Raw genomic sequence first — 12,601 nt, 5'->3', positions numbered from 1 at the left:
GATTGAAAACCGCTCTGAGAGAAGACCGATCCCTTGCCCGGATCTGTGTTTTCCGCTTCCCTTCTCCTCCTGCCACTCTAGCCCCATCAACGCACTAACCTCTTCTGTCTCTGTATTTGCAAGACTCAATACTGTGGGTTGCTTTCGTGCAGTTCCCTAACTCGGGTCTGTATGGCTTTTAACTCAAGTAGCTAACCTAAGCAGCAGTAACGAGGCTGGAGAAGTTAACATTCCGGAGAGAGAGAGAGAGCAGCAAACCTGTGCTGTGAAATATTCTGCTTCTGTGTATTACATACCTGTCAAAAGTCCAAATAAAGTGGAATTTTTACTTTTGAGAGAAATGGTTCTGGAGCTCAGGGAGTCTCTTCGTTGTGCAAGAGCGCTCTTTTGCTACGTTCATACCCTGCCTTGTCAGTTTCTCCTGATTCTGTCTTTCTGTTGGATATTCAAAGAGATTCTTAAGTAGCGAACTTGATTAGATTGAAAAATACTTTTTTCACTACAATCAATAAGGCAGATACTTGAACAGATTGAATTCATGTGAAATAACTTGATACGACAGTCAATGATAAGGCAGATTCATGTGAAACTGATTAGTCCATATTACATTTAGGTCTAGTCAATTTCAGACCTGTGGGAAAATTTCAAGAATATTTTCATGGTGCAGGCTATGGAGGAGTCATTTTTACAGAGGCAGCCTTGCATTTTCCCATCCTTTTTTTTAAAGGCTATACACAGCCAAATGTACTTCAGTTTGGCACAAAAGAGGGATGGTTAGCAGAGGGGTCCATGTAAGGCATGGAACCATACACTGAGCATGTAGCTGATGCAGGGCTCTTGGGTTTAAAAAAATATATATTAAAGACAATAGTATTCAATTCAATGTTTATTAGCCATAGGCCATACACATATAAACAGATACTTCAACCAAAGCCCTACTCCCCACAGTTTACAAAAATATAAAACACATTGTGAGGATTTTTTCAAGCTTTAGAGTGTAGAAGCATTACAGTTCTAATAGTGTTAAGTTACCGAAGCAAGTATCATATATTTACTCATAGCAGGATCTGATTGTAATTATAAAGGTTTTTCTGAAACATCTTTTATTACAACAAAGCTTGTATGTTTTAGAACAACTAGATTAAGCGTTTACTCTGTTGATTTTGTTTCACTTCTAAAAATATGAGTCTCGTTACTTTGAATGTAACCTCAACATACATGTCCACCTTTATCAGAAAACAAGCTTTCTCTTCCTCGCTACCTATGAACTGACATGATATATCTTGTACACCTATGAATACTTAGGTAAGGGCAATGGGAAATTGTGTAGTGTATTATGTAAAATTCACTCCAGTTTAAACTTCATCTGCATACACTCTTTTGGTGTTTTAGCATATCTACCCCAATCAATTATTCTGGACTTTAAACGCATTCTGGTGCTCTCAGGGAAGTAGACTGGATTTCCTTAGGACTTCCCTTGATTTTGTGAGATATTGTGCATAACATTTGTCCTTTTTGACGCAGGAGAACCATGGGGAGTATTTCTGAATGGAAGCAAGGTGTTTGTCTTGTAGAGCATCTCTACTATAGAGCTAGTCACAAATTTTGCTAGCATCCCATCTAGACAATAGTAGGCAATCAATAACCCAAGGAAAGATCAGGTTCTAAACGTGCTGCCCTCTGGTGGCTAAGATTAAATGTTAAAAAAGAGTAAATGGGGGTGAAAATTTAAATTTCATACACGTCTGAGCCAACCGAAAATCAGCAAAAGAGTGACTGAAAAGCAAGAATTCCTTGACATACAGAAGGCCTCCACACATCAGTTGTTGAAGAGAGCCCAACACTGCCAGAATCTTCATTCATTATGGCTTGGGAAGCAGGCAAGAGCTTTGATCAGAAACAAAGGCAGTCAAATTTATTTCGACCTCAACCTCACCTTCTCAGACAACTAAGAAGACAGAAGTATGGACTTGGAAGTGTACCAAATGCCAGAAGTCCTCTTCAGCTGTTATTTTGGCTTCAGCCATTATGATTTTCGCTTTTGGCTTTCCAGCATCACTTTTCCTGTGATCCTCCCAATAAACACGGGTCATCATTTTATAAGACTAGGACAACCTGGATATTTTCTGGCTGTAGAGTGTGCAAGTGTGCCACTGAAAAATCTGGGTCTCTCATTGCACGAAGGGAAGCTGGAATCAGCTGGAAGGGAATCAGGCACACCATCTTACTCATGCAAAATGGTATGAACAGTATTGATGGCTGGATGTTTTGATTGGCTGAGTGAGAAGCTGGAATCTCATTGCACGAAGGGAAGCTGGAATCAGCTGGAAGGGAATCAGGCACACCATCTTACTCATGCAAAATGGTAACCATGTATATTGAGAGAACTGTGCACAGCACACAGTCTCCTCACACAGTTGAATTGCCAAAACTGCAAGGGCTGAACAAGGATAGAAAGAAATCTCTCTGCCTTCAACAGAAGTAAGAGGAAAGGCTAAGAATACCAGTGTAAGACAGAGCAGGGTTACAGATGCAAGCTCCTCTCACCCCCCACCCCCTGTGCTGGAAAGCCTGCCTAGCTCTTATATCTTTTGGATATTTTACTCAAGGCCCTGCAACATCCGCACTGGAATGAAACTCAAAAAGGTTGGTATGCTCAAAAAGGTTTCAGGACTACAGTAATCTAAGCTCTGCTCATGAGTTTGATCCCAACAAAAGTCGGTTTTAGGGGGCCAGCGCAAGGTTTACCCAGCCTTTCATCCTTCCGAGATCAGTGAAATCTGTACCCAGTGTAGATGACTGGGCAAAGCAATGGCAAATCGCCCTATAAACGTAGTCTGTCTAGAAAACGTTGTGATGTGATGTCACTCCATGGGTCAGTGAGGCCTGGTGCTTGCCTTTGCCTTTTTACGTGCTCAGAGGTACAGAAGACTGCCTCATATCTGCTTCTGTGTTTTTAAAAAAATACATGAACACAGATTGGGAGAGGTAATGCTTGAATAGTACCATGGGAAGAGAAGCCAGGACTCTGAGAAGCCATTGGTGTCTGTAGGATCCACACATACACATTCTGTTTGTAGATCTCTTGTTTTCAAGCACTTAGTATCTGCTGGCTCATTCTGGATTTAGCTCTCATGTTTCCTTTCAGATGATTTTCTGAAGTCAGGGTGGGAAACCAAACTGACCAGAAAAAGGGCCACTTTGAGGGCCCTTGGAAGAGTCAAAAAACCATATGAAAAGTAATGCAAACGTAGAAGATTGCCAAAAATTCTAGTCTCTGCTGAGGCACTTTTTAGACTCACCAAGAAAGCACAAGCAGCAATGTTCAAAAATTTAATTTTTAAAAAATTGGACAATGTGAAATGGAAGGGAGCATTGTTCCTAGGCAACAGATGGCGATCATTGCTTGAAACACAGGAGCCATTCGCAAAAAACATGGAGCACCTAACCTTTGTTTCAGGGGTGGCCAAACAGTAACTCAGGAGTCAGAAAGCTGTTTGACAGGAACAGTGTAGTTTGCAGCTTCACACACTTAGAAGCTTCCACATTTCCTTCCTCCTCAATGATTGCTCATTTTGCTTTGCACAGAGAGTAGCTCTTCACTCTCTCACATTGCCTCCTTGTTCCACAGCTGTGATTGGCTGTGGTACTGAAATGGGGAGTGTCCCAGGGTCTCACGACGCTTTTTGAAAAAGGTGTTGGAAGCCTGACATGAATAAAGGAATCAAATGAGCAGTGGAGGACTTCACCCTCACTTATTCTGCTTACTTCACTTCCCTCCCCAACTGGCCTATTCTGGAGGGGGGCAAGGTAGATGGGAGACCCGCACCTGTTGCTACCAGCAAAAGAAAGGAAGAATCAGTTTGCAAAGAGGGGAAAATGTTCACAGCCTGATGCTATGCATGTTTACCTGGCAACTAGGTGGATTCCAACAGAGCTTACCTATGCACGGTTACACAGAAACAGGTATGCATACTTAGGGGAGTCAGCGTAGTACAGTGGTTAAGGTGCTGCACTGGTACCTGGAAAACCCAGGTTCAAATCCCCGCTTGTGCCATGGAAGCTTCCTAGGTGACCTTGAGCCATTCACATACTCTCTCAGTCTCAACCCTGGCTAGTACTTAGATGGAAGTCCAGGGTCGCAATGCAGAGGCAGCCAATGACAAACTGCCCCTGAACATCTCTTGCCTCAAAAACCCTACGGAGCCACCAATATTCAGCTGTGACTTGAAGGCAAAAAAGCAGCATACGTAGAAGTAAATCCTATTACGTTAACCACAGCCTGCTCCTGAGTGAGCATGAATAGGATTACAGATTCAGAACATACGATCGCATGCTGTGGAGAGCAGTTGTCCAGTTTGTTTATACCCCGCTTTTCTCCCTAGTGGGAATGCTATGTGGTTTTCTCACCTCTTCTTTGTATCCTTGTTAGGCTCACCAAGGGAGCTTCCATGCAGTGTGGAGATTTGCAAACTCTGGTCAGCCACTCTAAGAACTATGCTGCTTTCAGATTAGAGCAATGAGGTTTCAGTGGTCAGGGGTGTTCACCCAGCTGTGCTACTTCTATACAGCATACAAGCTAAAAGAATGCATGTCCCCACCCTTTGGCCAAAAGATTTCTTATTAAGACATGGCATCTAACTAAATTATGTCAAACTGTGCCAAAAGGCCAAGGGCACAGGAACAAAGGCACAGTGTGACATAACTTAGTTAGATGCCAATAATTTAGTATTGCAAATCCAGGCAAGGTCTACTGTATTCTTTCCCCTTATTGCCATCGTAGGACATACATTTCACGAACTGAAACAACTCTTCAGGTCTCTTTTCTCCTTTATTTTATAGATGAAAGGATCACCCAGGGATGTTAATTCTGAAAATCTTTTTTGTATGAAGGACTGAGATTTTGTCTTCCTAAGATATGAAACGGTCAAATGATCAATAAGTACCGTCTTAACATTGCTTTAAGATGGGGCATTGGTTTTTTTTCAAAGGCACAGAAACATCTTTGGCTCCAGAACTTTCAAAGTTTAGCAAGTTTGGCCACCCTGGCCCAGTGATTTGTTCAATGTACAGCAAGAATCTTAAATAAAAGGGATCCCTGCCTGGAGAACCTCACAATCGACTTTTCAACAACTGCTGAAAATAAACCCATATTTCAATCGAAAGGTAAGATGATTAAAGGATTTGAGCCAAAGGATTAGTGGGGTTTTAATGGGACAGGAGAGACTTTGAACAGTTCTGGGCATGAGAAGCAATCAGGAGCAGAGGATGTTTTGATTGGCTGAGTGAGAGTAGAGTGGGAAGAGTGCAGAACAAAGGCATGATGGGAAGTCAGAACAAAAGCAAGGGAAGGCAAGCCCCACCGAAAATGCATCATCTACCTTCTCAGAAGACTATTTAAAGAATTTCAAGTATAACCCTAAGCACCATGGGTTGCCCAGTAATTTAAAACAGTGCCCACTGCAAGCTCATCCTCTACATCTGCAGGTTCTTCCTTTTCTTCACCAAGCGGAAGATCTTCAGAGCTTGCTGAGTGGCATTTCCCCAGGCTCTCTTTGGAGCCTCCAGACCACCTGGACCCTGCCAGCCACCCTGTCCAGTTCCTGGAAGCCACGCAGGTCCCCGCTGCGGATGTACTCCAGAAGAGCTGGCTGCAAGACTGTAATGGGGATGCTGAAGTTCAGGTGGGGGTAGGTGGCTCCGATGCTCTTGTCCCTTGTGTTGCTGGCAACAATACCTGGAATTGGGGGAAACAAAGTTTTAATATGCCACCAGCTTTCAAGACCCGATGCAAAAGAAGGCTGCGGCAAAGTATGGCACCTGCTCTGCACCAAATATGAGACTGCAGAGCGATTCCACCAGAGAAGACAAAACATTCATTCTTCTGCAGTCTCTTGGAGCTAATTCATACAAGATCAGAGTAACTGAGATGTGCCAAGATCCCCACTGGATCGCTTGCCATGAAGAACTAATTACACTGACAGAAAACAAAGTATTGAGACGCGCAACCACCACGATGAAAACACATTTGACTTTACAAAGGTAAATACAAGTGATCAGCCTTCCCTTCTATAAGGGAGAAATGGATGTGCAGGCAGAGTTTTGGTTGCATATTATTAAACTGCATACGTAGCATTAAAATACAGAACTCAATCCCTGGTATCTGGTATATTTATATTGCTCAACGTGAGGGAAGACTCAACCCCCGATCTTTGGGAACACTGCCATTGTACTTTTCAATTTTACAAACGAAGAGCTAGAAACCTGCCTTCCTTAAAAGAAAGCAGCAATTCTCCAAGCAACGAGTTCTACATCAGTACTAATTTCTACACTGGCCCAGGGAAGTAAGGAAGAAGAGAACGCGGCAATATACCGAGAAGCTTCCCACTGTGTGTGGAGAAGAGAGCCCCTCCGCTTGAGCCAGCGTGGACAGCGCAGGTTGCCTGAAGCATCACAGGCTTCTGGTCCACACTGATGACCGCTGACAAGATCCCCGAAGTTACTGATGGGCCGCAGGCCTGGCCAAAGGCACCAAATCCAACCATGCTGACATCTTCTCCTGATGGAAGGAAAGACACAAACAGCCAAAGTTACACAAAGAACATATGTAGTGGGTATTCAGCCACCTTCCCAACAATGGGAAAGAGGGGAGAGCAAGATTTTCAAGTGGAAAGAGTTTAAGGGTCGGTGATATCCTTCAGCAAATACCACAGCTGAACACAAATAGACTCTGCCTAAAATGGAAAAAAGCAAAAAAGGGAGAGAGAGGGAGCAGGATGTTTAATCTAATAAATAATATTAAAAATAAAAAGTCACAGGGCACAGAAGACACAATGCACTCTGGACCAACAGACTCAGCCACTTGACTCAATTGCGCCCCACCCCCCAGCTACCGAAAATACTCTGAAACAAACTGACCCTCTTCAGGTGCATTCCCTGCCCTCAAAGGGGGATTCTTAAGAACATGTACGGCAAAACTCTGGGAGTTCCATGCCAGGAGCTCTAAGCAATTATTTTAAAATGTCAATCAGCATCCCCCCCACCCAATTCAGACTGGGACAACAGCACAAGAATTGAAGCCTCTGTACTCCCAAGCAGTACAACTTTCCTGTTCTTAGCTGTGATTCACCAACACAACAGACCCGCAGGGCTATTCTAGATGGGAGAAAGGCAAAGGGAGGAATCAACTCTGCCCTTGCCCTACAATTACAACCCAAATCATGTCTCCACTTATCTGGCAATTGAATTCTGAAAGACGGTGGGGAGCTGCAGGCACGGAACTCCCAGTGTTTGGTTTGGCCCTTACCTGAGAGTTAAGAAGAAGAGTTTGTTTTAATGCCCCACTTTTCTCTACTATGAGGAGTCTCAAAGCAATCACAATCCCCTCCTCTCCCCTCAACAGGCCTTCTGTGAGGTGGGTAGGACTGAGAGACTGCTGAAAGACCTGTGACTGGCCCAAGCAGGATTCAGGGGGAGCAGTGAGGATCCTCCCTATCACGGGACTGCAACCTGCTGCTCTCCAGATGTTCATGGACTACAAATCCCATCAGCCCCTGCCAGCATGGCCAATTGGCCATGCTGGCAGGGGGGCTTGATGATAATCCACTCGACATCTGGAGAGCTGGCGGAGTTGCAGACCCCTGCTATACTCAGAAAGAACAGATCTGGAACTCTGGCTGGGAGGGGAAGCAGCTGTGTTGAAGCCAGAATGGGAAACAGCTAGTACAGGGGTCTGCAACCTGCGGCTCTCCAGATGTTCATGGACTACAATTCCCATCAGCCCCTGCCAGCATGGCCAATTTGCCAAGCTGGCAGGGGCTGATGGGATTTGTAGTCCATGAACATCTGGAGAGCTGCAGGTTGCAGACCCCTGAGTTAGTAGGAGTGAGAAGGGGCAAGCTCTCTCTCCAGAGGCTGCTTTGCAATGAATAAGAGGGAGCAGATGGGGTTTCGCCACACTGCTGTGCAATGAGCAAGTGGCTCTTGGACAAAAGGGATGGATTTCAGGTCACTTGGTCCTTCATAATGATTTCCGTGAGAATGCACTAGAGTTTCAGGATTTAATTTCTTCTCGATTATGCAAACCAGCTCCTAGGCTGCTGTGAGATTCCCATGAGAAATCATACAACTATAAGCATAAGGGGAAACATTAGCCTGAAACTAGCGATGCAGGCAGGCACCTGGCAGCTGGGACATCTGCTCCGCCTGTTTACAATCGTGCTTTTCCCTCCTCGTAAAAATTCTCATGTGTCCAATGAAAACACCATGTCTGCTTCCATCCAAGGGAATCAGCCACTTGGCTGGAAGCAAGCCCTAGAGGCAAATCAGTAGGGAGCTGGGGAATTCACATCCAGTTATTTGGGTTGAATTAGTTTGTCAATGAAGGGCCACTCACTTGCACACAACTATCCTCTCATTTATCCCAGGAGGAAGAGTGAATGTTCTGTCAGGTCTAGAGCTGTTTGGCAAGAAGCTCCTGGCCCCTAATCCTCTAGAAACAGCAGAATTTCACAGGATGTGTAGACTGCAGAGCAGCAGCGACTGCAGTATCCCAGCAAGACAGGTCCCAGGACATGGGGGTGGGGGGTGGCAGTCTAACTGAATGTGAACAAGTCTGGGTTGGGTCATATTGCAAGTGACAGGCTGTGACACCTCAAAGTCCATGGGAGAAGAGCAGAACGAAAGTGAAATGCAACAAGCCCACATAATCTCTGTGCCCTTCCTTGGAACATTCCTAAGAAGGTCAGGTGATGGTTTGGAGAAAGACAGATGTGTGTCTTGGAAGCATTCTCCTTTCTCTTGCTGCATGTGGAGACACAGGAATTCCTTTTCTTCCTCAAAGGAAGGAAGGGTTCCCATTGCAGTCTACTCCTTCCAGCTCCAATCATCTTGCTCAGATGTTTCATCCAGGAGGGCAGAGGAAAACAGATTCTCCACTATTTGCAAAACCCAGGACCCAACATTAACCCCATATGGAAACATGGGTCACATTAAGCTGCAGTATTACAGTCATGTGACAGGAAGAAGGCTCCACCTGTGCTAAAAAGAAGCAATTTGCCCAGCCAGGGGTCTGCAACCTGTGACTCTCCAGATGTTCAGGGACTACAAATTCCACCAATTGGCCATGCTGGCAGGGGCTGATGGGAATTGTAGTCCATGAACATCTGGAGAGCCGCAGGTTGCAGACCCCTGGCCCAGTTGAACAACCTCACATTTGCCTTGCTGCTTCTCTCCTCAGCACATATATTTAAAAGAGAGAGACAGAGAATGTATGCCAAACTGGCCCTCCAAAAATATGTGCAAGCAGTAGGTCCTTTCAAACGTAGCAAAATGCCGGCCACAGATGCAGGCGAAACGTCAGGAGAGAATGCTGCTAGAACACGGCCATACAGCCCGGAAACCACACAGCACCCCAATGAAAGCTTCAGTTTAGTCATTTCATTACATATTTCAGTTCCCCTCAAAAATTCTATTTCCCCATTTCTTAAAAAAGAAAATGGGACTGGGGGTGGAAGTTTTGCTCACGGCTTGAAAATTTCCAGTAACTTTACCTCTCTGGATCAGCTAACACCTACCTTCATAGAACTTGTTGGCTAGGACAGGCTTTACAAATGTGAAGGAACCTTCTTCCAGTTCTACCAATGCAACATCATAGGGAGAAGAATCCTGTGTTGCAAACACCACTTTTCCTTTAGTCACCAACATCCTAGGAGCAAACAGAAACAAGTTGCTGGGGACACAGATACAAATGCTTACAACAAGATGTAAGGGAGTGAATCCTACCTATTGCAAATGAAACAGCAACTATAGGAAAAAGTTTCCCTGCCTCATGGCTCCTGTTGCAACCTCCCCTACCCCCCAAAAAAAGCATGGAGGGAGGGATTTGTCACAGTCACATTCATCTCTTTTAATGTGTTTGTCTTCTGCCTGTAAATAGTTTTTTGCAATGCTCAACTGGTGGAAGTTGCAGAATGTAACTCACCAAAAAAAGTCCTCTGCACCTCTGAAGCAATCAAGATCTGCCAAGAACACTGTTGTGCTTACAGGGTGTCTGAGAAGAGGGAATTACAGATTGATACCAAATATGTTTCTTTGACCAAGGCCTACTGATTTCAGCCAACCAGTAGAAGCATGAGTGATCTTAACTCTCAAGGCCAAATTAGATGGCAAAGTCAAGCAAGGTTCCTGAGTGCCAACTCCTGAGTGACAGGAGGGCACATTTGTTATGGGAGAACATCCCAGCTTTTATGGGCACAAGAAAAGCAATTTACACTTAGCTACAGAAACATGATCTATAAAGGAGCCCCTAATCCCCATTTGGCTGTTTTTTAAAAAAGTTTATTCGAAGTTCAATAATAACTGGGATGACCAGAAAGGGATTTGAGTTTTAAACAACCTTCTTACTCAAAGTTCAGAAGTCTCCTATTTCTAAGCCTACCTTAAGTAATCCCGCACTTATTTGCCCACTTCAGATGTTAACATGGGGATTCTTTCATCACATCTAAGCCCTTTGACCTTCTAGAAGACCCACATGTGAGGAACATCCAAACTGATCCTGAGTATACCAAGAAGGTCCACAGCTTAACAACTTGACTGGACCTGCTCAGGGATCCAGTTTCAGGCCTTGTAAAAAACAAGCAATCATAACAATAAGGATTAGAAATCTTACCAGAACAAAAAGAATCCTGACTTACTGTTTAGGGTTGGATCTTAGCCTCACGTGGACGCTTGATGCTCCACTGACCACATGGCGACAAGTCAACACAACCTTTGAGCTCACCATCACTCCAGACCCCCAGGTTGGTCCACACTCCACCAAAACGACAGCAGCCAGCATCTGCTGTACCGGGCTGGCCACTGCCATCTTCTGAGGCTTAACCATAAGTTGCAAGGAGGGTAAACAGATTTTCTGAATCTGTTGAGGCTCTGAGAGGATGCCCCTGATACTCTCCAGGATACAGTCAACAGCACAAACCAGTGTGAGGCCAACCCATTCATTGGATTTCCAGCAAAGCGGAGAGACGATTATCCCAACGAGTCGGGGACTGTCTCCAGAAATTGCAAAGATGCCCCCGCCTTCAGTGCCAGGCAAGCAACGAGCATCAGTCAGGATGAGGGCATTGCCTTCTCCAGCCAGATTACTCACAATCCCTTTGCTAAGGGTGTTCATGAAAATGTCTGGGCAAAAGGATCCAAAAGGGGAGCCACAAGCAAAGAGCGGGTCCCCTTTTCTCAGAAGTGCTGCTGGAATGTAGTTCACTGGCCCCACCCCATGGAAGTCACAATCCAGGATTCTCAGCAAGGCAAACCAATGCAGGAAACGCAGCTCATCCGCACATGAAACGGTCTCTTTCCTGACCTCGTGCTCATCAAAGTGCCACTGGTCAGATGCACTAAAAACTTTGGAGAAGGCAGCTTGGAACTGTCGACAGGGGACCATCATCAACAGTTCAGCTTCATGGCACTCCAGGCCACTAGGTACCTCCAGACAACTGGAAAGTGGGTTGAACCTCAAAGATGGGGCACTGACCTGCAAGTCTCTCTCATGCCAATTTAACCTGATTTTGCTGCTGCTGCAGTGGCTTGGTCTGAGTATCCGTATCTGGATGTCTGGAGAGAAGCTGTCTCGAAGCAGGACTTTGCACTGGGACCAGTCCGGCTGCTCCGAGGCCAGAAGGAAAGGGGAGAAGATCTCCCCGTGACATAGAGCAATTCCTGGGCTCTGCGACAGGAGCACGCCGCTGCCACTCCAGGGTCCCTCGCTGGAGCCATGCGTGTGTGACACGCCGATCACGCAACCCACCTTCTCGCCTATGGATGACAAAGCCTCGGCCATGGAGGAAGCAGGGAAGAGCTCGAAGAGAAGCTGAGGGGGAAGAGCCGTTCTCAGGAGAGAGGCAACCTCTGGCAGAAAAGGGGGCTCGGAGATCGCCAAGGCAGCCTGGGGCGAGGGAAGGGACCCCTCAGCTTGCCCATCCGTGCCAGCCTCCAGTCGCCGCCGCAAGACCGAGGTGCAACTCGGTTGCAATCTCACCTGGGCACGGAGGGCGTCGGAGCGCAAGAGCAAAGTCCCCTCTGACCGGCCGCCCACCAGGTTGCACAACATCAACAAAGGAACGGGGCCAGACCCGGAAGTCGGAGGGACGGCAGCAGTCAGCTGTGAAGGGTTGTTCGCGTTTGTATTGGCTGGTCGGTTTACGGGGGGACTGCGATTGGTAAACAGACTTAGACACCCTTGCTGATTGGATATTTTGCTCTGCGAATGAGAATGTGGTTGGCAGGGCCGGAAGCGGTTCTGAATGCGAGGGAGGAGAGCTCTAGACGCGCTGCGCAAGAGGCCGGTTTCCAGCTTTGGCTTTACCCACGGAGAGAGTGATTCTAAAGCTAGTGAGCAGATACTTGTTAGTTTAAACCAGAGGTGTCCAAACTCTGGCGCTTCAGATGTTTGTGGACTACAGTTCCCATCAGCCCCTGCTGGCATGGCTATACCAGCAGGGGCTAGATGTGAATTGTAGTCCACGACCATCTGAAGCGCCAGAGTTGGACACCTCTGGTTTAAACCCACTGAGCAGCCGCTATCCTCATCAATGCAGGTCAGAAC

At 46.0% G+C, this 12,601-nt stretch overlaps 1 protein-coding gene across 1 annotated transcript; it reads right to left on the bottom strand.

Moving 5' to 3' along the window:
• Window positions 1-3,320: 3,320 nt before the first annotated feature.
• TYSND1 (trypsin like peroxisomal matrix peptidase 1) lies at window positions 3,321-12,359 on the bottom strand. The gene is made up of 4 exons (XM_048507013.1): window positions 10,695-12,359; window positions 9,576-9,706; window positions 6,374-6,559; window positions 3,321-5,737 (listed from the first exon to the last, which is right to left on the bottom strand). Exons 1-4 carry the CDS (start codon window positions 12,104-12,106, stop codon window positions 5,520-5,522), a joined length of 1,947 nt encoding a protein of 648 aa, XP_048362970.1. The 5' UTR covers window positions 12,107-12,359; the 3' UTR covers window positions 3,321-5,519.
• Window positions 12,360-12,601: the final 242 nt, after the last annotated feature.

The sequence above is a fragment of the Sphaerodactylus townsendi genome, linkage group LG08 (assembly GCF_021028975.2).
Source record: "Sphaerodactylus townsendi isolate TG3544 linkage group LG08, MPM_Stown_v2.3, whole genome shotgun sequence".
Lineage (NCBI taxonomy): Eukaryota > Metazoa > Chordata > Lepidosauria > Squamata > Sphaerodactylidae > Sphaerodactylus > Sphaerodactylus townsendi.
This window is presented reverse-complemented; position numbering and strand designations above follow the sequence as displayed.